At 36.4% G+C, this 24,452-nt stretch overlaps 1 protein-coding gene across 1 annotated transcript; it reads right to left on the reverse strand.

Moving 5' to 3' along the window:
* Window positions 1–102: 102 nt before the first annotated feature.
* KIAA0430 (KIAA0430 ortholog) lies at window positions 103–23,382 on the reverse strand. Its single transcript, XM_009572165.1, has 26 exons — window positions 23,173–23,382; window positions 20,845–21,513; window positions 19,638–19,812; window positions 17,910–18,136; window positions 16,879–16,996; window positions 15,989–16,161; window positions 14,763–15,194; window positions 14,058–14,227; window positions 13,796–13,957; window positions 12,903–13,092; window positions 12,036–12,214; window positions 10,989–11,069; window positions 10,403–10,639; window positions 9,497–9,616; window positions 8,962–9,137; window positions 8,515–8,735; window positions 7,641–7,783; window positions 6,192–6,325; window positions 5,510–5,712; window positions 4,778–5,005; window positions 3,768–3,998; window positions 3,446–3,658; window positions 2,641–2,701; window positions 2,401–2,541; window positions 1,165–1,335; window positions 103–628 (listed from the first exon to the last, which is right to left on the reverse strand). Exons 1-26 carry the CDS (start codon window positions 23,317–23,319, stop codon window positions 396–398), a joined length of 5,235 nt encoding a protein of 1,744 aa, XP_009570460.1. The 5' UTR covers window positions 23,320–23,382; the 3' UTR covers window positions 103–395.
* Window positions 23,383–24,452: the final 1,070 nt, after the last annotated feature.

Below are 24,452 nucleotides of genomic sequence, written 5' to 3' on the forward strand. Positions count from 1 at the left end.
ACAGATCATGCATTTTATTAATACTGTCTGAAACAATACCAGTAAGCAACAGCCTATAGAATACAATATGCTACACGTATGATTACACCACCGAGGCTTAAAGAAAATAAAACCTGTTCCATTTTAGTTGAATTAATATTTTGCTTTTACTGAACACACATTTATGAAAACCTGTAAAATTTAAGAATAATTTAACGAATGCCAGAATTTTTTTCAAAATAATAGAAAAAATCTGCTCTGCTAACAGCTGTGTTCAGTGTAAAAGGAACAAAATCTTCACAGAATACATTAAATACAAATTAATTCTTCTAGGCCTTTCATTAAAATACATAAGGGCTAGCAAATAGCTTTACTTTGTGCAGAGTCCATAGGTCTTTCACACTAAAAAGAAAGAGTTAAAGCTTGGTTACAGGTGCAAGTGAAAAGTTTGCTGCCAATTTCACCTTGTTTTTGTGTTGCTTTTTGGCTGGGCTGTCCATTGCTTCCTTGTTCAGTTGGGTTTCAGAGGACTGACAGGGAGGCACTGAAGCACCCTCTGTGGTGTTAGATACCACAGAACCAGAGGTCAATTTTTCTTGAGCTGTGGTAACAATTCTTTGTTTTTCCTCTTCCGTTAAAATCATTATCTCTAAAATAAATAAGACAACTCAGTTTATTGATGCTCTGTTCTTGAAAAATAAAGAATATTTCTCTGATAATAGGAAACAAAATACTTAAAAAGAACTCGTCAGCCTGATTTGAAGGCAGAAGATGTGTCATGTTCACCTCTGCAGCTGATGTAGTGTTTGCTTCTGGCTCTGTCTGCATCATGTACTATTTAGAAGGTTTAATTTAATTCTCACACATTAAATCTCTCAGCGCTCAGAAAAGCACTATGAAATTACTGTGGTGAAAAGGTTGCTACACACTGGCAAAATGCAATGTTAGTGGTGGATAAGATCCCTAAAAAATTCACCCTAGAGAATCACAGTAGGGTACTTATGGTCAGTACTCAAGAGTTTCTGATGAAAGCCACCTGCATTTCCAACACATCCCATTGTGCGATATATATATTTATGTATTTAAATGGAACTTTATACAATCAACCATTTGTTTGATGCTTTATTTTCCAAATGTATGAGTTATCATCCATAAGTAATACAACATAGGCAAGCAAACTCTTACCAGAGAGAGGTGCAGGGCGTTCCTCAAACTGAATGAGGTCTGCAGACTCAAGAACCACTGGATCAGGTCTCAGTTGCGGGGATGGGAGGCAGGAGGGAACTGGCTCACACAAGAGGTCAACAGGAGATGTATTTGTGAGGCAAAGAAGTTCTTGCTCAGTTTGATAAGAAACTACAAAAATAAGGGAACATCTTTCAAAGTATCTGTAAACCGTGAAGGTGTTACTATTTCAGAGCTGGTAAATGTAAAGTCTTGAGATGCGATTCTGAGGATTTGAGAGCTATGCCGTATTTGAAATACTAGTATCAAACTAATTTTATTAATGCTAACTAATCTCAGATTCATTCAAGAGTTACTTTGCTGGATCAAGAGTTCATTCAAGAGTTACTTTGCAGCAGACAAAGCAATAGTATGTTAAACCTATTGCTTGCCTGAGTAAATATACCCTCTGTAATAAAATCTGGTATTTGCCAAACTTGAGTAATAGAAGAGCAGCTGAGGAAACAAGTCCTACAGGAACAGTCTTTAACAGACAAGGGCTAGTTAGCAGACAACGCCCCTGCAGACATACCAATATCCTATCAACTATTTATGTACTAACACATTGACATGTGAAAGTTAAGCTCAAAGTTTCAAAATAAAAAAAGTGACTTGCCCTTATTAAAAGGGACAAGCCTAGACTTCTGAAACAACTCAAGAACCATTCCACAAGTTCTCCAACCTGCAGATAGTAAAAGAATTGGAGACCTCAGCAAGATATCAACTATGAGGTCACCATTTCCCAGTTATTTTTATTTGGAGACAGATTTATATCAACAGGACTGCCATTATTATTTGCAAATAAGTAACAACACAAAATCAACATAAACACCACAAAAGAGCACTATATTCTCATCAAAATACAGGAGACATTCCTAGCAGAAGCTGCTACTATCTTTTCTCATTAGCTTTATGCTTATAGACTTAAATGTCTACTAAAATCCATGGGAAACAGTACTCTAGCAGCTATATATGTATATATACACACACTGACAGCTGAGGACAACAGCCACCCTTGTCAAGAGGACACATGCCTAACTATATACTTTGGGAGAAGTTCAACAGCTTTCAAGCCATAAAGCATTTCTACAGAAGTTCAGATTTACTAACTCACACAGCTTTCCCCGTGCTGCTTTGATTACTCTGCTTATTTCCCCTAAGACAATAAATTTCTTACATAAACCAATTTTGCATTACCATTGCTAGGTGTTCCTAGACTTAGTTCCATTGATGAAGTGGATCCTGGGGCCTCCATAATATGTCCATTATTGTCAGCAAGTTGATTTCCATGATCATCCACATGATCAGCAGGGGGAAAACTAGGTGAGCTAAAACGAGCTACAAAAAGGCAAGTTCATTTGGTTCGTTTACTCAAGTCACCTCTTAAAAAAAAGAAAAAAGGAAACTAAGATACTGCTCAAAATTCAAATGGCTTACTTTTCATATCATTCTTTAGTACCACAATTCTCTTATGACCATGTCCTTTAATCCAGACCACCTACAGAGGAAAAAAAAACAAAGCAGAATTAAACATCAGCACATACAAGCTCAAAGACTAAAGCAGTTTACTCACTGCCTTTCATCCAGCCTTGCATTGACATTATTTCTAAAAGTAAACTAAATCACGTTGTTAATTTGTACTATACTACCCAAGTAAAAGCTCTGTCTCAAAATAATTGATGCCAAAGGCAAACTATAGGGCTAGAAAGTGTACTAACTACATATTAAGAAAACTATATGTTTAAACATGGAGTTGCGAAATTCCATTCTGTCACTCTCCAGAAAGATTAATTTACTTAAAGGAAAGCTTTAGCCATAAACTGGGTCACAAAATTATCCCAGAGCACTTAGGACATGTAGACGACAAGAAGATGCCACAACAAAATTCCACTATGTGGCACTTTGTGATCAAAATGAAGCTTCAGTACTGTACAGTTGTTCATTCATCCAAGACAGAAATCAATTATCTCACTTGATAAGGATGCCAAGAATGTTTGCGGCCTCACCAGGAACAGTTCTTAAGCAAAATTTGACCAAAACACGTAAAAAAGTAGTTATTTTCTTTTTCTTATTACACAGACCAGATTTCTCAGAAGCTATTAAAAATACAACTGCTATAAACCTCCTTGGAGAGGTAATTATTTGGGTAATTCACACCAATTAACAGAAACCACAGTTGTGTAACTATTTTTAATCCATGCAGAAATCTCAATGTAATTGTGCAAAACAGAATTATTCTCACCTGTGGAATTGCTCCCAAGAGCTCTTCTAAGTTACTGCATCCATATGCTTTAGGTTGCAGCACTTCTCCTGTGTATTTGCTGTATGCTACTGGGAACTCATGAAGAAAAATCTGCTGATAATGGTAAGTGTGAAGTAAGGACCTTACATTCTTTGCAAACATATACAGATTTGTAAGCTTCACATATTCTTCTGCTGCACCATTGGTAAAAACCTATTAGGGAAAGAAAAGAGAAAGAATTAAGAGTGCATACTTCCATATACTCCAGTCACAATGTCTTTTCAAAGTATGAAACATTAGAAAGGAAAAAGAGCTTACATACCTCAACCAAGTAAGGGAGACTCTTCAGGAGTTCAGGTAAGGTCATAAAACCATATTCACACGGATTAAGCGAAGTACTATGGATTGTTTCATAATGCTGTTTAAGCTGTTCAACAGAGAGAAAGGATGTTCCATCCCAGGACATCAACAAGACTAGCAATTGGGCAGTCAGAGTCCGCAGAGATTTTCTATTTATCAGCTGAATTTGCTTGCCAGACTCTGTGTCAACAACCTAGAAAAATGAATTGGGAATGAAGTTAGGGATAGGGAAGAGTAATTTATAAATAAGTTGTGTAACTGGGGTTTTTTTGAGCACAGCTGTCTCTGCTATTACATACCAGCATCTGACACTCCGCTAGCCAAAAGCACACAGGATAAAAAAAGCTTATTACATGGAAAAATTTACTTTAAATACACAAAAGCTGCGTAGCGGTTTCTGTCCATGTGGTAGACATGATTTTACTCTTTGTTCCAAGCCAGCTGGACCTGACTGAGCTCCAGCCTGAACACCAGCTGCTAAATGAACAGAATTGGAGCAACTAAACCAGTACGCCCATGTCCATGTAGATGTAACCTTTCTTTTCCACTGACATGTAAGACCATTTATGTATTAACATTCAGAGTCAAAGCCTCAAACCATAGATCAAAAAATTAGGAATATAAAACATTAGGAGACTGATAACTACTACCGTTACCAGGAAATGATTGCTTTTACACAGTTAGAAGTCAGGTGGGAAAAAAACAGTTTGTATTGTTAAATTAAGTACTATAATACAATATTTTACTTATTTGCTAAAAAAGCATGAAAGGTTACAAAAGAACAAAGAGAACATCATAGGAACATAGAAACTACATTTAAAATCCTTTTGGAATTTCCCCCCCTCCCCAACTTAATGAAATATTGTTTCTAGAGTACCATATTAAGCACACTGAGACCTGTAAATTAAGAAAATTCCCTAACACAACATTACATACATTTTAGAGGGATAAACTACAAAGATAAAAGATTACCTTTACAACATGGCAAAGTTTTTGCATTAAAGCTGGAACTGAGCTCACATCATAGTCATGAAGACGCAGTGTGTATCCAAATGTTTTACTGTACTCTGTCAGTAAATCAGTCATCATAAGGCAGTTGTCTTTCTGAGACCGCAGCAGTTTAACAAACTGGGCAGCAACTGCTTTGACTTGTTCCACCTCTGTGAGCGTGAGAATTTTCTCCTCCCCACATTCCAATACCTACAAACACAAATTACTTTGTGTTAAAGTTATTTACCCAGTCTGGATGAAAGAAGTGTAATCTGCAACTAAAATTCAGTGCTTGCAGCCAATCATTTCCTATGTAGCAGGGCTCAGCTACCTCAAAAGATATCTATATAGCAAGCAAAACTATGTAATTTCTGAAATACAACAAAATAGGCAATTAAATAGTTATTAACCTTTTCATTAAAGTTGTGTTAAACTTGCTTTAAAAACTTACCTCTAATTTTGACGCACTGAATTTTTAAGTGTAATCCAATTTAGAAAGCTTGAATTTGTTAACAAACTTAGCCTGAATGTGCTAAAAAACTTGGACCATTTTACCGAAATAGCTACATCAAAGACTTTAAGTACAGGTGCCTAACATTACAGATGCACAGTTTATAACTCACACTAAAGTTAATGAGAAATATAACCCCTGCTGAAACAGTTGTATAAATCTCAGAAAAATGCTTTAGTACAGCTTAGGATGTTAGAACTTACTTGTAAGACATCTGGTATGGCTTCAAAGAGTTCAAGTAGTTTTGTAAAACCATAGTAAGCAAGTTTGCACTGACGACCAAAGTGGTGGTGATAAGAAGGAATAAATTTATTGAAGGGCATTCGAAAATGGGGTTGATGGCGCAGTAAGTCTACTACCTCTTTAGAAAATTGCTTGGTTCTTTCAATTTCTTCTTGTGTACGTTCTAAAATTAAAAAACATTTAATTTTATGTACCAACACACTCACAAAATGCAACACAATATAGTAAGAAAATATGGTGATTGATTTTCAGCTTAATCACATATCACACCAGGTCACTATTTTCTTCTACCACTGAAGCCCTTTACTAAGCTTATGTGTTTAAAGTCCAAAGTAATCACGTGATCAGCACTTTAGAAGATATCAAATAGCCAAATATGTTGGTATTTTTGCTGTGTGGAAACAACCCACTCTAATCATTCCACAAAAAGTTTAACTACATGCAGAAGTAGTAACATTATTTTATGTATTTTGCCACCTGCTTTCCCGTCTGTGACAAATTCTTTATTTGCTAGAAGTCTGTAACTTAGTTACAAAGCTAGAAACACAAAAAATCCAAGTCACTCCTATATACTTTAGTTAGTACAGATTTAAAATAGTCAAAGAATTTGGCAACAGTAAAAAAACATGTACATGGACATACCTCTTTTGGGAATACAAATTACCATTTCATTGTCTTGCTGTGACAAACAGACGGTTGTATCTGGAATTTCTGATATAATATCAACCAGTTCACACACTCCATACTCAGTAACATCCCAGTCCTTAGAGAAACACCTGAAAGTTTTAGAAAATTGTATAATACAAGTATTAATGCATGCTGTGTAGGCAAAAAATGTGTAAATTGAGAGAATAAGCCTCAAATACTAAAAAAGGCATAGTTTTCATACTGGCAATAATACTAGCATGTGAAACAAAGGGAAAAAGTATTATTAATTCAAGTTATCTATCCATTCTAACCAGAAAAACAAGATACGCTGATGGTCCAACATGACACTGGAAGAAAGCTGTATATACCAACCAGTGGAAGCCTCAAACTAGTCGTGGTAAGTGACAATATAAAGTAACATTTTTTCAAGCTCAGATTTTAAGTGATTTAAGAAAATGTAATTATGTTCTACAGTTCCATATGGCCACACTTTCAACAGTCTGTATTTGCTTAATAGTTACAGACATATGCTCTTCTTAAACAAGATTGGGTCTCAAGAGAAGGCAGAGACCACATCCTGGAAAAGACCATATTAAGGTTCACAATACTACGTAATATATTAAAAGCTATTTTACTCTCTCCACCTCCCCGACAGAAACCTCTCAGAAGCAAGAACACTTCACATTCTTATTCAAGAAGTGGCCAGAGCTGACTACAATGGAGATGCACATTTAGTAGATTTAGAAACAACAAATAATGTGTTTTTGCCAATAGTGGAAACGTTAAGTAGAAGCGTGCATTCCCAAAACGGAGCAGTTGGCACATGCAGCACAATAGTGCACACATGCAAAGGTAGACCACATGTAGCATTAAGATATTATGGTTTCCTCAAAGCACATTAAGTACTTCTTTCTATCTTCACATTAAGGAAAGCATTCTTCAAAAAAAACCCCTTATTTTTACCATGCTAGAACAGAACGTTCTTCCTTGGCAATTGTGAGATAGTATTACGCCTCATTTTTGTGCCATTACTAGATGCAGTTAAAGTATAAGAGTATCTATTGACAATCAGTCTATTTATTTTATACTCCCTCTAAAGAAAGCCTAACACTAAATTTTCCCTTTATTGTTCATGTTAATGCGCAACGACCTGCTTGCTTAAATCCAACCTTGCAGCCATAGCTTCAAAGAGAACTAATGAAATACAATAACCCATTTCAAACTCCAATAAAGTTAAATGAACCTAGCACTAAAGGAAGCAGTGAAGTCTGCCAGAGAGCTTTTAATTTTTGTTTTCATTAGAATTTTGAACTTCCACATCACAATGAAGAGGCAATATAGTTGTCACAGTTTTGCACCAAGATTTAAAGTGCTGACTCCTCTTGCACTAGGTTTTAAAACCACCGTTGACCTGCAGTTGTTGTTTCATTAAAGATAACTTACCAGTGATAAGCCTGTAAGAATTCCCTCACAATAACTTGCTTACTGGCTTGGGATTTAAGAAGCTTCAGTAAGTCTTGAGTAAAGCGCTTCACTTGAGCTCTGTGTGTTAGAGTTAACAAGCGTTTGGAACCCATACCAAGAATCTGAAAGAAAATTTTATTTGATCACTCACATCTAGCATCCTCAGTAAATTCTTTTGCAAGATATTTAGAAGCCAGTTCTAGTATAGGCAGGCTAGAAATAAAGGATATAATACAAACAGTGTTTGGAAAGGCGGCCTCATGAAGCCATACACTTTCTGTACTAAGGCATATGTCATCAAGAAATTAAGAAATGCTTCCTCCATGAGTGCTATTGCAACTGTTGCACATTTGTATTGGTTATTTTAAAATTTTACAACCAACTGGTGTTCAAAGTAGTAAGCTAATGGGACCATAGTGTTTCTTTTTAGTAACATAAGGCCACCAGACACTTCACACAGAAGTCCTTCAAGTCACAGGCTACACATCACAGCCTAACTTACAAGCACTCAGCATTTGCTGTGTTCTTACAGGAAACAGCACAATTAAAACCTTTTACTCAAGCACTAGCCACAGGCTAAAAGCAGCTTCAAACTTTATTCCAGAGGCTTAGATTAAATAAAGAGTTAATTTCCCCAGAAGTTGTTTTGGAAGGGTGGGGACAATAAAAACAACAAAACAAAAACAACATCAAGAAAGAAGACAATTACACTCCAAGGTTCAGTTAACCACCTCTCTCAAGGTGGGCTAGGTAATTGCATAGCATCTATTATACAATACCAACCAGTAATTCAGATAGTTGAAGATACAAGTACAATTCCCCAAGTTAAAAGGAACAATGCCATATAACTCACTTGCAGTACATGAGGCACTGCTTCTAGCAGCTCCATTAATTTAGAATACCCGTAGTCAGACACACGGCATTGTTTTGCAAAGTGATGATGGTACGTTGGGATGAATTTACTGACAGGTATGACGCAGGACGGTTGGCTTTTAAGTAGATCTATCACTTCTCTACTGAACTGAATAAGTTGTGGATTACCTACAGGGCTCTTGGAACGCAGAAGCCAAGGATCTACAAAAAAAAACTGTATTACTGAACCTTTCACTAATAGTCTTCCACTAAAAACTGCACTTTATTCATGACACAGGCTAGAGCACAGGAGAAAAAATGAACATTCAAGCTAAAAGTTTCTCTTTATAAAAAGTTGAACAATTATACAAGATGTTTACTTAACACTACTCTTAATTTTTTAGCAGAAAGATTAGTTCAGAGAAAAGATTTTAAATAGAATATTTACCTGTAGTCGGAGGTGGTGGTTTGTTATGTATCCATTTAATAACTTTAATGCCATTTTGGGCAGTGGCAATGTTAACTCCAGGAACACACGTAATTAGATGTTCTAAAGGAACACCACCCTGGCCTTCTGGCACCATTTCAAGATCATTGAACTCTGACATATAACAATCAGGAAAACTTTGGAAGAAAAAAAAGCTTCCATTATACACTAAAATACCACTATAACAATTGTCCTAAAAATATCATTATTTTGAGACACTTCCTGAGCAAGAGGCTTCAACAGCTTACTAACACATTACAGAAGTCTTCATAAAATGCACATTTTAAATAAGCGTGTGGGTTTTTTGCTCAACAAGAATTCAAAAAGTAACAATTTCATAAAGCACTTATTTGCTATAAAAGATACCACCGTACCACATAAGAACCAGAGTTTTTATACAACAGGTAACTTCAAAGCATTACAACAGCCATCAATAAAGTTTTAAGTCTTTAACCTATCAGCCCTTACACTAAAAGCCTAAATTAAAATACTTTACCTTAGTAAAGGCACAGTACCCTCATGTGTCTGTAGAAGACTGTGAACTTGGGGAGCAAATGTCTTCAGAGACAAAATCACAAAAGGAATTCTGTAAGAATCTGGATCAAACTCATGCTCACTGTAAAAAGAAGAGGTTGAAGTTTACATGCTTATTCTACACATAGCTTTAGCATAGTATGCCTGTGCTCACAGACACACCCATAGTACACACTAAACTATATGCATACGATATACTACTAGCTGACAATACCACTATGTACAGTCACAAGCAACTTCCATCTTTTCTTCGTCACAAAAATACAGCTACAGCAAATTTCCAGAAGACAAGCAACATTTAGAAGACCACATTTTTATTATCATTAGATTAAAATTTTCAAATTAAGTTTTAGCAGCACACACCAGGCAGTTAACAGTGAACCCCTAATAACTGCTCTAGTAGCACAACCTGGCTGCTGTTGAATAAAACAAAAAACTTAATATATGGCTTCAGGAAATCTTCAACCCTGCATGAATCACTTACTAAATGTAGCTGGAGAACAAAGAATGATCAGTTCCAGCTATAATTACGAAATAAAATTCAGGCTAATAGAAATCCCTAGTATGCATAACCTTCCTAATAACCAGAGGAAAGTAGTGTACCTTTCAGCTTCTGCTTAAGAGGTATTCAATCTTGGCAACTGTGCTAGAATACAATAATCTTACCCGAACAGACTGATCCATGAGAACTGCCTAGAAAATTCACTCTGCCATCTCACTATTTTCTGCCTGACTTATTCTTGTAACATATAAACAGTGACTGGAGCAAGCTATACGAACATATATACCTGAACTTTAATATACCTGTAAGTGTTAAATGCTGTTCAAATATTTTGTAAGATTTTATAGTATTTTATACACAGCTTACATAAAGTCTTTATTCAGGCAATGCTGCTTACAAACAGGCTCGTGATATTCCAACTCTTCAAATATTATAGGACTACAGTTTGCTGATGAACCATCATGTGACTGTGAAGATCCCAATGGACTCTGCCGGGCTTGGCTACTGGGTAAAAGGCACACCAGCCACCCACTTCCTTGGTCACGGATTGCCACAGTATCCGTTAGTTTATATAAGTCTGATACAATTAACTTATGCCCAAATCTAGAAGAAAAAATTGAAATAAATACACATTATAAACAGAGTTAGAGAATGCAGTAATCTGCATGTTTTGTTTAAGAAACAGGAATATGCTAGAAACTATTCTACGCAAAATGTTAGGGTAACTAATCTATTTATCCCAATGTAGAAAAATGAAGTAAAATACTGAAAGTATAACCCTCTAAGAAAGGCCAGTATTACAGTCATTGCCTGTGGATAGATAATATGCCGCAACATCTAACAACAAAAAACCCATAACGCTCCATTCTGTTACTCTCTAGTTCACTGTAAATAATCACACAAGATCAGATTCTTTTTAGAAGTACTAGAGAAAAGACAACTGAGAACTTACTTTTTTTCATAGATTTCCGTGAATTTGAACACAGGCAGACAACAAGCAGGTGCATCCTGCAGAATGGACATCGTTTCTGAGCTATAAAAGAAGTTTTGTAACATTAGCACAAAATGAATCTGTTATTATTAGTCTCCAGCCCAAATTGGTGAGACATTTACAGATGCAGTTTATGAACTATAAATATAACAGGACAAATTGTATTCCCTTCCATCCCAGCACCACAAAAGTTGACACTTCAGATCAGGGGAGTGCAAGCAGTAACATTTCTGCTAACTCATTAGATAATGTCTCTGAGGGAGTTGCATCTTTCATAGGTGGTGCTAAGATTTCAAGCATCCATAAAAAGCAACATTAAAGCTGCAGCATTAGAAGTTACCAGCCTGGTCATTACATTAAGAACTTTGAACAGGCATAAACTAAAAGGCAAGAATGAAATAAAGTTGTAAATTATACAATGGCCAGTAGTACATAATTGTAGAACACTACACTGCAAGCACCATTTTTCACTGGAGCTTTCTGCGAAAAAGTGAAGACAACTTTTTTCCTAATGCTTGCTTTCAGCAAGGAAAAAAATGGAAACAGAAGATACTTGTATTCTCACTAGCATCAGCTCTCTAGCTCTATCATCCTCCATATAGAAAGTGGAGATCAAAGAAACACCAACAGCATTTAAACCGTGTATCCATCCTCAAAGAGAAAATTCATATGCACTTCCTTGGAGGAAAGAAGAAACAAAGATGCCAAGTGTAATCTTAACTCAGCTGCACAAACTAGGTTATTAAGGTATATCAGTATTATGAAAGAGTAGTGGTGAAACTATTAAACTATTAAACAGAGATCTAGTCTCTTCAGATGCAACTTAAAATATAAGCAGTGTAAAAATGCTAAACTGAAAACTAGCCTAGTTGTATTTAACGCATTCATCAGGTCATAAGACAGATTTTACTTTATTTCCCTATCATTCCTTTGCTCAGTATTTTAAATCATCTCTCAGCTACTAAATACATGCTAGAACAATTACGAAGATGCTAAAGTGCATATTACCTAAGTAGAGAGAGTGATTTACTAGCAGCTCCTGTTGCTAATGAGACCTGGATCCTTTTACTGCCAATTTTGTATCTGTGAAGACTGTTGACAGCACTGATCGCTTCTTGCAGATTTTCCATCTGAACTGTAGCCTTCAACTGGTAGTCTGTATGAGGACTGAGCTCTACGCTTTTTACCTGAAAGGAAGAAAACACCTTATACATTTATCACAAAATATTAACCCAAGGCAAGCCAACACGAGAGTAACAGTCTTGCTTTGGCCAAGAGCCAAATACAATGCAAACAGGAACTGAGTGCAATGAGCCTTGGCCAAGGCAAGACCAGAATATTCCTTTAACAAAAGCACCATCTTCCCATGTGGAAGATTATGCCAGAAGAATGTCACCTACAGATCAGACAGAAATAGGATGGCTGCAGAAGTGACCTCTCCTTGCATAGTTGCTTTTTACTGATTCACAGTCTCCATGTCTGTTTTTGATCACTTCTGATTCAAAACAGAAACTCAGTTTTTACTGTGATTTTTAAGCTGACATTAGGAATTCAGCTTTACAGCTTAAAAAGGTTATGCAGCTAAAGTCTAAGTCTCTTCCCTGCATGACTAATGAGCCACTTACTAAGAATTTTATATACAAAACTTCAGAATACCAGATCTCTGAAAACCACATGGCAATTAAGAACCTAGTGCAAGTGATGATCTGATCTTTTTAAAGGAAAAACACAATACCTCCTTTTAACAAAGTTAAAAGTCATGTTTGGATAGCTCTCCATTCCTACTCACTTAAAGCTAGACCACAAACATGTCCATAAATACATAAACAGGAAGCATTTAAAAAACAGATTTAATAAAGGTATTTTAGCCTTTACCTTGCCATGTCTTGAGAAAATTTCTTGTAAGTTTTGCTGCAACTCTTTTCTGGACAATCTGTAATCTATATTGCTGATCTGAATGTCTGCACCATTTGCAAAAGGATCAGGGCAGTCTGTACCACTGGTATGACTTACTACATTAAAGGTGAGTGGAGATGATCTATTTGAGAGGTTCGGAGACATACTCCTGGGTAAAATAAAAACACTTATGAGCTAAAGCAGCTATTGTACAATTCTCATATACACATCTCAAAATTAATCAGAAATTAGACACAGGTCAAGTGCACAAATACAGCACTTTGAAGGTATTTTCCTAGTACATATGTGTGCAGTCAAAACAAATTTCACCAAAAGCAAATCATAACAAGACAAGTATTTCCTATGAGAAAGACAGAAATCATTCATATTATGTTTCAAAGTCACCCAATTTAATAATGCATTTGACACCAAGTCTTCTACTATCTTATTAACACATTAAAAAAGTCAAATTCATTCACATAATTTTAATAATTGGCAAAGGCCAGATATTTAAGTCTACAAGAATTTAATAGGCCTGGATAAATTTCTACTGGGAATGTCAAAGGCACTGAAATTAAGAGGAGTAAGACATCTATAATACCTCTGAAGATTTTTCAGAAGCTTTAAAGACAAAGTTTGCAGGAAACAATAACCACGCAACAAGTTTCTGAAAAAGAGTTCACTCCATCTTATATTTACATCCACCCTCTGTTAGCTGTTATGCAGCATCACCAGTTTCCTTTTGCCTCCACATAAACCAGTGTATTAAAGTAATGTGCTTAGCATACACAACTCCATATGCAGCTGTCAATAATTAATGTATATATTGGTGAAGTCTCACTTCACCTCCCAAATAAGACACAGACACTTACCGAGATGACCAGCAACTCTGAGACACGAGTAAAGGACTGAGTTGTCTTGAGGCTGTCAACTTACTGAATGCAGAGGGATAGCTGACCTGAAATACAGTTTCATCTTTATCTTTTTTATCTACAGGGGAATTGGTAATGCTTCTGGAAGCAGAGGTCTCTCTTCTATTTACAAATACATATAAGAAAAAGAAAAGACATTATGTTGCAGAATTCACATTAAAAAAAGTAGCTAACATTGATGTCTTTTTATTTTTAAACATACTTCTGACTACTTTTACAGGATGGTTCTCCCGTTCCAATTTTTTTGGTTGCCAGAGACACAGGAATCACTGCATTAGAGTTACTCTGAGGAGAAGGAATTTGTTCTCTTAAATGTTCTTGCTGGTTTTCAGTATTTCTACTGATGGTCTTTGACTCAAGGCCGCACAGCTCCTACATGAAAAAGATGAAAGGTCAGCATAAGAGTACCCAACATTCCTTGCCAGAGGCTTTCCTTATGATGGAAACCTAAATAACTGACAAATTTTTCTTTAACAGCATTTTCACTGGCACTTCATAACCAGGACTATTTGATTTTCTGTGACAGAAAATAGTAAACTGTCAATTAGTTGAAATATTTTTGCTACATTGTAGATATACCCTAGCCTTCCTTAAAACTAGCGAAGTGGATCACTCTATATGTTATACTAAACACCATTAAGACAGTCAAAACTGGCCTAGGATTTGAGACTCAATAAGTACCAACAGTATTTCCAAATTGAGAAAAAGGGGGCAGGGGAGGGGAAAAAACCCTCAAATTCATTGTCTGCTTTCCAAGCAGATGAATACAATTCTCATTTGGGAATGTCACTATACATTACAGTTATTCATTAAATAGGACTGACAAGTTAACGATAAAGCTATAACAGAAGCAATCCTCAGAACATGAGGAAAAGCAAGAATACTAAACAAGGTAGAACAACAATACCTGCAAACTTTTAACATTTGTGGGTTTGATAATAGATCCATGAATCTGGAATCCTCTCCCAGCAGAGCCTTTGGTACCAGAAGACTGATCACTTGAGTCTTTGTTGAGGAGGCACAGCTTTGAGTTCTTGTTAATTTTTTTGGGAGATTTCACCTTTTCAGTTACCACAAAGCTGGAGCTTTTTGTTTCAAGTTCTTTGTTTTTGGGAGTAAAAGACACTACAATCCTGTTACCAAAGACATCTTCATTTTCCATTCGTTTCCGAGCCCGTTCAGCACTTTCTTGATTTAAAAAACGGAGAATTGCACTGCTTCCAGAAATGCTCAGCACCTTGCCTCCACAGTTGTCTGACAAACGCCTGAGTCTATTACTGACACTTTTGCTGTCTCTGTTTGTTGGCAGATTATAAACATATAATAGAGTATGGCATGCCTGTTTAAAGGGAGTAAGATTTTTAACTTGATTATGTCAGAATACCCTCTTGTTCAAAACCAGTATTTTTACATTGATTCTGGTGACACATGCTCTCCCCCTGCCGCCTCCCACGTCATTTTTTGCAGCATTCAATTTGTTTGGAAAACTCTCATACCAAGGTAGATCCTCAAGCTTCCATCTCCAATATAATTTAAAGTTAGAAGAGACTACAGAGTCCCTGATCAATGGATCAATACCTGATCACTTCTCCAGATAAGAAAGCATCACTGTTTGCAACCCAAGAATCCTATATATTCTACACATGCATGTGAACATTAGTTCAGGAAGTTATTTCAAAGAAAGAAAAGGTCATGAGTGCTGTGCAAAGACAACACAGTGAATCCAGAGGGAATCGTCAGGAAGACAAAAAACCCAAGAAAACAGTAGACAGTCATTCAAAACCGTTAAGAAAGCATCACAGAGCTGTCTTAATGCACAGCTAAGTTCTTACCCTAACTTTCTGCCAGTGAAAGAAAGGTATGTAAGATATGTTATCTGATAAAATATTTAGCGATAAGAATGTGACCTTGCTATTTTACTTTTTTAGTTAATTACTTTCTTCCTTTATTATTTAATTCTTTCAGTCTTAGAGCATTAGTAACTGAAATACAGACAGCAGTCAAATATGCAGCAGACATCATGTCTCAACATAAAAAACACACATAATTTCAGCCCGCTCTCCCCCTAAATCAGAAAAAAAAAGGAAGTTCACACTTTGAAATGTCTGTTGCATTAAGAATTAAAAGCCTTACCGGCATTTTCAGCGGTAACCTTGGTGGCAAGTCTGAAATAAATTCTTCAAAACAAATAAGCTCATGAGCATGATGTAAGAGTGCTTCTGAAGCTTGGTTTTTATGTACCAAAATTATCCGAAAACCATGTCGATGTCTCAGGTCACTAAGTTCCAAAGCAAAGTTCACATCCGCTGGAGAAAAAAAGAAAAATAGAATGAACAACGAAACACATGAAAAAGCTTAAAAAAATCAGATTAAACAAATGAAACCCCAGATCTCACTTGACAAGTTGTATTTATCACTGAAAATTTCAAATGAAAAAGCACCAACAGCTACAAGGCTTCTCAATAGACATAATTTAAATCAGCAGTTAGCATTCAGTCTCAGACAAGGGCTTCCTTTTAATAGCAACTTCTAGCAATTTATCAGTAAGGCATTCAACTGGTACTGTATACTTCTATAACAAACATTTGTTTAGCTTTAGGGAGAAACCCAAGGCAACACACAGCAATAAATAGTTGAGTGGCTTGCATATTTAACTCCATAGTATGCAGCTACAAAACCAAAAAACAAATCAAATACATTTTGCTCAAAACATTCTGAAAGATTACCATAAGGAAGACTCAATGAGTTTTACTTTATTAGCTTCCTGCTGAAATATTTATACACATACCTACTGACACTCAACAAGACATCAGATTCCAATGTTGATTTAACTAAGCCAAATTCTCATCTTACTGTCCCTACTTTTCCCTTGCTGCCACTGACCTTATTAAGAATTCTTGAGCAATTCAGTTAAAGCTGATTCTAAACACAACCCTTGGAAAGCAGAATAGCATCATGTGCAAAAGTATTATTGAAGAGAGGAACTGAATTCTGCACCGTCGATGAGTACCACAAACACTTACTTGACACAAGAACCACAGTGGCAGGTGCAGTGTGTGTATCAGCAAATCTCCTAAGACTCTGTCTGAGTTTGTCATCAGCAGCATTCTTTGCTGTAGCATTGATGTGTGCAACAGTCACCTGTGGAAATACATAGATATGCTCTAAAGAGAAAGCTTGAACGCGGACTATGCTTGCTTAAATTTAATTTCTTTAAAAATTAACATAAATACAAGCTTTCACATGCACTTTTTATTCACATAAATTAATGCACACATGCATGAAACATAACATGTATGGATCTCAAACTGTTCTAATGAGCAATGAACTTCAACCCTAGTTGTTCAGCAACGTCTTAGGGATGACTTCTGCTGTTCTGTGTTAAAGATCACAATTTACATACCTTAAAAACATTCCATAAACCCTCATTTGAAATAGAGGGGTGACAAATATAGCAAGTACTCACTATCAATTCATTTTATCTCACATAAGCAGATAAACTGTCAACATGCTATTATATATGCAATTTAGGGGGTGGGAAGGGAATTTCTGACTTAGAAACCTACACAAAAAGTTAAAAAAATACCAAGAAACAAAAGGTATTGATGGAAAAACATGTAGTGTTAAAGCTGCCCCAATCAATACCACTAATTTACAAGTGTCCTCATTAATCAGCACAGAATTCACTAACAAAAGTAAAAAGTATTAAGTTCACAGAATCATAGTTATTTTAGGTTAATGATTTAGTCACAGATTTGAAGGATAACACTAGAAATGCCACCACCACTTATTAGTGGATGAAATAAAAATCCTCTGTGAACACTAAAACTAAAGCTAAAACAGTAATCTACATATAATGAAATGCAGTTTCAGTTTTAAAAAGTATCACACCAAGGAAGTTCAGCATTAAAGACCCCACCCATAAACTAACTATAAGTTCATGCACTGAAAAACACAGAAGCTAACATAAAGCTTTAGTGAACAGGAATCACTACTAGCACACTCAGTACACAAACTCTCAAGCAAGAACACCAAGTAGATGCTGTTTTGATACCTGGCAGTTGTTTAGCTCCTGAATAACTTCTTTATTTTCTTTACTAATGTCGCACACACAGATGAATTCTGCCTCTCTGTGACCTTTAAAAAACTTTTCACGAATCCTCTGTACAACTGCTATAGCTGAACGGCCAGTGGGAACTGAACAGTTTTCAATATCCCAGAAGACTCCAATGGGGGGCAAGTTTTCCAGAACTTGGCCTGTTATTGCAACTTCCGGAGACCCTGTACAGATTTAACAACACAGCTCATTTTAATGTCCAAATACCAAAAATGTTAAACTTAACATAAACTTTGTACAAAGGAAGCCTTATGTTTTATAAATGTGTTTATATACATTTATTTATTTATATACATTTATTTGTATACATTTTATATTTATGTGTTTATATACACATGCCCAGGAATGCAAGTTCAGTTTTATTTTCTTAAGGAATCTAAAAAAATAAAGCAGGTGTTTTCAAAGTTTTCTCTTTAAGGGAGAAACTTTATACCTCAAATCAGTCTTAAATAGAAATTTAGTCACTGGTAAGATGAAGATGCAAGACAACTTCAGCTTTACTTTTAAACTCTCAAACAACCAAGTAATGTATTTAGAAAAAAGCTATCACATGCTGAGGTGGCACGTGCCACAAAAATTGTCTGAAGTTGTGTCACACTAAACCCAGCGGGTGCTGTATCAGTAACGGAAGTGAAACATGAAAGCTGTTCAAATTTACAGTGTGCATTAGGTAAAGAATCTAAACAAAACTGGAAGAGATTACCAGTATAGTGACAGTGATTATAGAAAATTAAGGCAGTATGGAACAAACACAAAGGTATCCTACAGTGCAGAAGGGCGAGGTTAAGAGTTCTTGCTATTACAGGCTAAGAAGTGCAAATAAAGTTTCTGGTGTTTTAGCACTCTGAATATCCATTTAATTTTGAAGTAACATTATACACCCACTCCATCCCCACAAACAACTGGAAAAGAAACATAAGGAATGACACAGAATCCTCACAGGTCAAAAACAAGCTAAGAATTAAAGGTAGCTGAGAATATAAAATTAAGCACAGCAGACAAATGTCATTTGTTTGGGTATATGTTGACTAGTTGTTATTCTAGAAGATTCACTGGAATTGCATTTTGTAAAAACCTAAAAATGGGTCTACTCTTAAAATAATAGTAAAACTATTCAATTTGTTATTCTTCCATGACTTTTTAAGTTTATAACTTTCATACTAACTATGATTTTGTAATTGAACCAGTACTAACACTGTAGAAAGATCATGTAATTATTTCACACAATATCTTCCTCTCAAGAAAACCGAAAAAAGCTATACTGTAACTATAAACATTACACCTTTACTTCATATGAAGCGACAACAGACACTACAGACTAAGAAAATGCTTTTCAAAGTATGGCTGAAGATAATTTCTTTATATACCACCAGAACGAAATAGCTTCCAAGTCCTTAGAATTTCTTCTTAAAATGGTAAAAAACATAAAAGTAAAAAATCAAAACTCTATGCAAACAATACAGTAAGTCAACTACGTAGTCAAAATAGGTAAAACCAAGTTATGATTTTGCAAAACAGAAACAAGTTGGGTTTTTTTAACCGTTTAGTCTTCTATGACTTTATAGAAGTTTCCAGAGAACAGTGCAATTTAAGAGAACTCTTCTGGTGCAACAGAATTTAAGGAGGACATCCACTAAGTGCAAGTTTCAAACAAATGTGGTTTACCATATTTCTGCGGCGATTTGCCAAGGCTGCTCGCCAGTAGCAAACTCTTCTCGTTTCCTGTTCCTTTGGTTCCACAGCCATTACATATTGGGATAGGAACAGGTGCAGTCTGTGTACTTGGAGGAGGAATATTTGGCCAGATTTTAGCAGCATCAGCTAGGCTGTTTCTAGTTGGCTGTTGGGACAATGTTTCAAAATACATGTTCATTTAGTATACAATATTAACAAATACTATTCCATGCTAGAAACACTCAGTTTCTCTTCTGCAACAAATGCAAGTTCAGATGTACTCTACAAGTTAATTAACAACAGTATCACTGCATGAAGGAAGCTTCTGTCCTAGAGTCTTTCCTAGCATACTTAGCTCTAGATTTCTAAATGCAAGGAAAGATTCTATTAAAATCTGCACATCAAGACATGCCATCTTTAAGAAGTACTAATATGTATTCTAAAAAAAAAAAGAGACCTAGCATGTGAAATCAGCACAATTAAGAGTAGAAGGTTGAATCACCTCCCTCCCCATAAAAATAGTGGTCATAATTCCAATACTGAGTTCACCATTTAGTTTATTGAAATGAAGACATTTCACTTGCATATTGGAAACTCAAATTCGGGAGTTTAAGTAACACATCTTACAAAGTTGGGTATATTATTTCACTTGAAATTCCTATTAAAAATCCAACCACAGTTTTAATCAGTTCTAAAGTGTACCAAATTGGTATTGAAGTATAAATTACAAATTTGGGAAGACTGAACTAAGACCTATCAAACCAAAACAACACTTGAATATCCTTATAGCATCAGACATTTCACCTGACTTACAAATGGATTTTTATTGATCAGCTGCCCAAGGGTGCATGTTAACTGTTGTTAGCCTTTTCCTCAGAGTCACTACTATGGAACATTTTAATTGAAGCTGTCAAGAAGATAAAACAGTCTTTCAAATCTAGTAAAAATTCTGCTTGAGTACATTACAGATCCCCTGTAAGCTAAACATTGTGATAGCCTCTTTTCTCTTCTCGAACTGAATGTTACCTCAGAAAAGAGATCATCTTCAAAAAGGGTATCTGGTACATCTGGACTGTGCATCACCAACTAGGAGGATGCAAGCTACAACCCGTGGAAGCTAGCGTTTTGCTCAAGTAACATTATTTCAACATTAACCATATGCCGTGCTTAATGAATGAGAAATGCGATGTGTACAAACCTTGCTCAAGCAGTCATTGCAGTAGTGAGAGCCCTTTAAACAAACTGAAGGTGCCATGTTTAGGTGCAAAGGGTTGGCGCACACACGTGATGTTAGCTCCGACTGTGCAATATGCTCATCCAAGTGGCCTGTAGCCCCACTTGTGAATTCAGAACAAGGAAAATAGCCAGAAGATGTGCAGCTTTGAAGGGCTGGAAACTGATGCAGTTTGTGCACATTACCATGACAGGACTGGAAATGGAGTTTTCCACAACAGGGCAGATGTTGACAGGAAGATACACTGTTTTCTACGCACACACCAGGGAACTCACTCGCAATGCCCGCCAAATTGCTTCTAGCTGGAGGGTTCTTCAGTGAAGATGCAGACTGATAAGCAAATCCCGACCCTACTTGACAAGTAATCGTCCCAGTGCTTTTTGAGTCTAATATTGTGCCAGGGTGAATCAAGTTACCACCACCACCACCACAATGCATTTGTGGAGTACAAGAAGAGTCAGAGCCATGAGCACAGCAGCTTACTTTGGGGCCAGGTGAAAGCTGTATTTGCTGTTGCTGAAGAGGATGAACATCAGGAAGCGGTACTGCTGGAAACAATTTAGAGCCAGCATTATGAGGAGATGAAGCATCCTTCAATTCTACAGCAGCTTTCTTGTTCTCCATGTAATCTTTCTGGAAAGTGAGAGCTCAGTTATATTCAGATATATAAATAAACCAACAATTTTATAGTATAAACAAGCACATTTTTAGACTGTTACAATTTTGACGACAACAGAAATTTTGAAAGGTGTTATCTTTATGATTACTATTACCTCACTGTCTGAACATGTAAAATATTAAAAGAAACATGCCAGTTATGTGTGCCAGCCTGAGGTATATTGGTACCAGTGGATTTCGGAAGCAACAAAGCCAAAAAGCTATAAACCAAATAGCAATGGGTCTGTAGAACAGAATTTGAAAAGCAGAAAACTCTTAGGCTAAGGCTGAGAGAGACTCTGCAATTGTAAAGCAAGAAGAGATTCATTTCTTTTAAGTGCAAATATAGATGGATGCGATGTAAAGGAAAAAACCCCAGTTTGGAGGTACATAAGTAATCATCTTTTACTTGGAACAATGACTTTAAAATTGTATTAAAGTTTTAGAATTAATGCATTAAAAGACTAAGACTTTAAAAAATTAGAAGTTGTATCAAGCAGGTAAACTAACAGAGAACAGAGAAGGGTAAATTTTCACAACTATGTAAGTGCTTTTTGCCTACTCTGATTTAAGATAACAAGATGTACAGACATAAAGGCATAGACAAAAATACTTTTTTTTTTTAAAAATGGCAGCAGTGAAAACTAAGCAAGGTTATGAGAAGCACCAGAAGAGTCAAGGCCAGTAGAGCTAACCTGCACACAACTCACTGTTCCAGAGCTTTAGGCCAGTACTTTGAAACAACTTTTACTTTCCAAATGGAATTTAATGCATTTCCTACTACACGGTAATGAATATTTGATTATCCAAGTTCAAAACCATTCCTCTCTACCTGATGCCACATCTTATGAATTGAAAGTACACTCTGCCACAAATCTGTCTGGAACTGGTTCATATGTTAAATTCCAGAATTTATGGCAGCTCCCTTACTAACCCCCAACGCATGAGAATAGCAACACAACAGGATACGTGCTTATCTGTTTCCCCCATGTCTTTCACTGAAAGTCAGATTGAACATGCATGAATGAGTGTTATTTAACAGCTGGAGCTTGCTTGCTCGCTCAAGTAAGTCATTGTGTTGTACTATTCCTTCTATTCCTTAGCACTTTGCATCTCAAATGTATAAAATCATATACAGTTACAGAACAGGAACATTTAAAGAAATAGAAACAAGGAAAAATTAGACATTCATGAAGAACAGTATCCACACTGGCTGTAACTACGATATAGTAATAATTCAGAAAATTCTAAATTTGCCTCCAAACTAAATTGATAAAAATCTGGAAGCATGAAGACTACTTCCTTACTCCACTCTTCAGCAATAACTTCATGGAGCTTTCAGGAAGCTGCCTCATACACTTTTTAAGCAGTCAGTTGTATTATTCCAAAGAGAGCTGTAGAGAGTAAAGCCTGTCAAGCAAAGCAACTTACCTGCTTTCACCAACATTGGCAAGAGAGCTGTGAACACAACTAAAGCCCTTACATTCCCAGGTAGATTTTGTACGTACCACGGTAACTGCTGTGTCATCTTTCTCCCCTCCCCATTTGCCCCCTTTAGCCAGCAATAACACTGCAGTTAGTCATACTGCTCTGTACCGGGATATCAACTACGCTCTTAGTAAAGCAATGAATTACCGTTTTTGCAGTGCAAGGCAAAGACTTTTCAGCAGCAGAAAAGCAATTAGAAAGTTTCCAGAGCCATGGTTTAGCATCATTCTCTTGTCGCTGAAGCCATCCGAATGATCTATTGCAGAGGTTCTCTGTCCTGTTTCCTTCCATCATACAGCCAAACAAAAAGGTTCAACATCCTTTCACTCCCCCTTCCTTTCATTCTTCCCACCTACTAAAGAGAAAAAAAATGCATGCTTTAAATAACGTTTAGGGTGAGACAGACAAAAACCATCGTGGTCTTATGAATTCCACTACTGCTAGATCACTGAACCTGCATTATTTATGTTAAATTTAATTATGCATATGGGACATGGCTTTGACTATTCCTGTTTAGTACAGGAATATTCCTCATGACCTGCAGCACAGGTGAGGTAGTCCGAGGAAAACACTGTTTAAGTCTATGTCATTAGCTACAGAAATGCATTGCTGCTGACACGAAATAACTCCCTGAAACTTTAAGTGCATTCTCCTGGAAAGAGAAGCCAGGAGGTAGGTTTTCAAGAACAACTCATCAGTAAATACAAAATAGGTGCAACTGAACTCAGCTGAAAGAATTAAACTGCATACTCATTGTTTTTCTATTGGCTAACAAAATTATATATACACCTGTATTAAGCACACAGCATTTAGTATTTAAACAGAGCTTTAAGTTATTAAAATTATTTACAGATATTTCTACTAATTCTCAAGCTGCCCCACAGCACACCACATCAATTTAGCTTTACAGAACCACAAAGAAGGAAAGCTACTTGCTTAAGGCCCAGTCACACTGTACCAGAAAAACTATGATTAGCAATGAAGTCTTCTTACCCTCCAACTATGTACTGCATTCATTAGACTACACTCCTTCAGTTTTTTCGCATTTAATGCTAAACGCAGTAACCATGGAATACATTCCATAGCATTACATTTACCCCAACGTTATTTTTAACCACAAAAAGAAGTTTGACTTCTTTTTTGAAGCACAAATGTTTATTCACATGAACCGTAAGTACCCCAAAATTATGTTGTATAAAATATTACGTTAATCAAGTTCTACAACCCTAGAGTGTGTTATTTTTTAAAATGTCTGGTAGCACCAATTCGTTTAGGAATTAAAACGGTAACTGAAAAAAATTTGTAACAGTTATGTTAACTACGCATGCCCGCGCTTTGCCCTCTGCGGCTCGCAGCTCCCTGGGTGCTTCCAGCTCGGCCTGGCCCGCAGCCCGGGGGGCGATGGCGACACCCGACCCTCCCCCGCC

The sequence above is a fragment of the Fulmarus glacialis genome, unplaced genomic scaffold, assembly GCF_000690835.1.
Source record: "Fulmarus glacialis isolate BGI_N327 unplaced genomic scaffold, ASM69083v1 scaffold24652, whole genome shotgun sequence".
Taxonomy (NCBI): Eukaryota; Metazoa; Chordata; class Aves; order Procellariiformes; family Procellariidae; genus Fulmarus; species Fulmarus glacialis.

Excerpts from the sequence above, each read along its gene's own strand:
- KIAA0430 (XM_009572165.1), bottom strand. The coding sequence starts at position 23,319 with ATGATGGAAGGAAACAGGACAGAGAACCTCTGCAATAGATCATTCGGA. Across the intron at positions 21,514-23,172 it reads TGCCTTGCACTGCAAAAACG|AAAGATTACATGGAGAACAA; the intron begins GTAATTCATTGC and ends CTCACTTTCCAG. Across the intron at positions 11,070-12,035 it reads AAATCACTCTCTCTACTTAG|CTCAGAAACGATGTCCATTC; the intron begins GTAATATGCACT and ends CTTCTTTTATAG.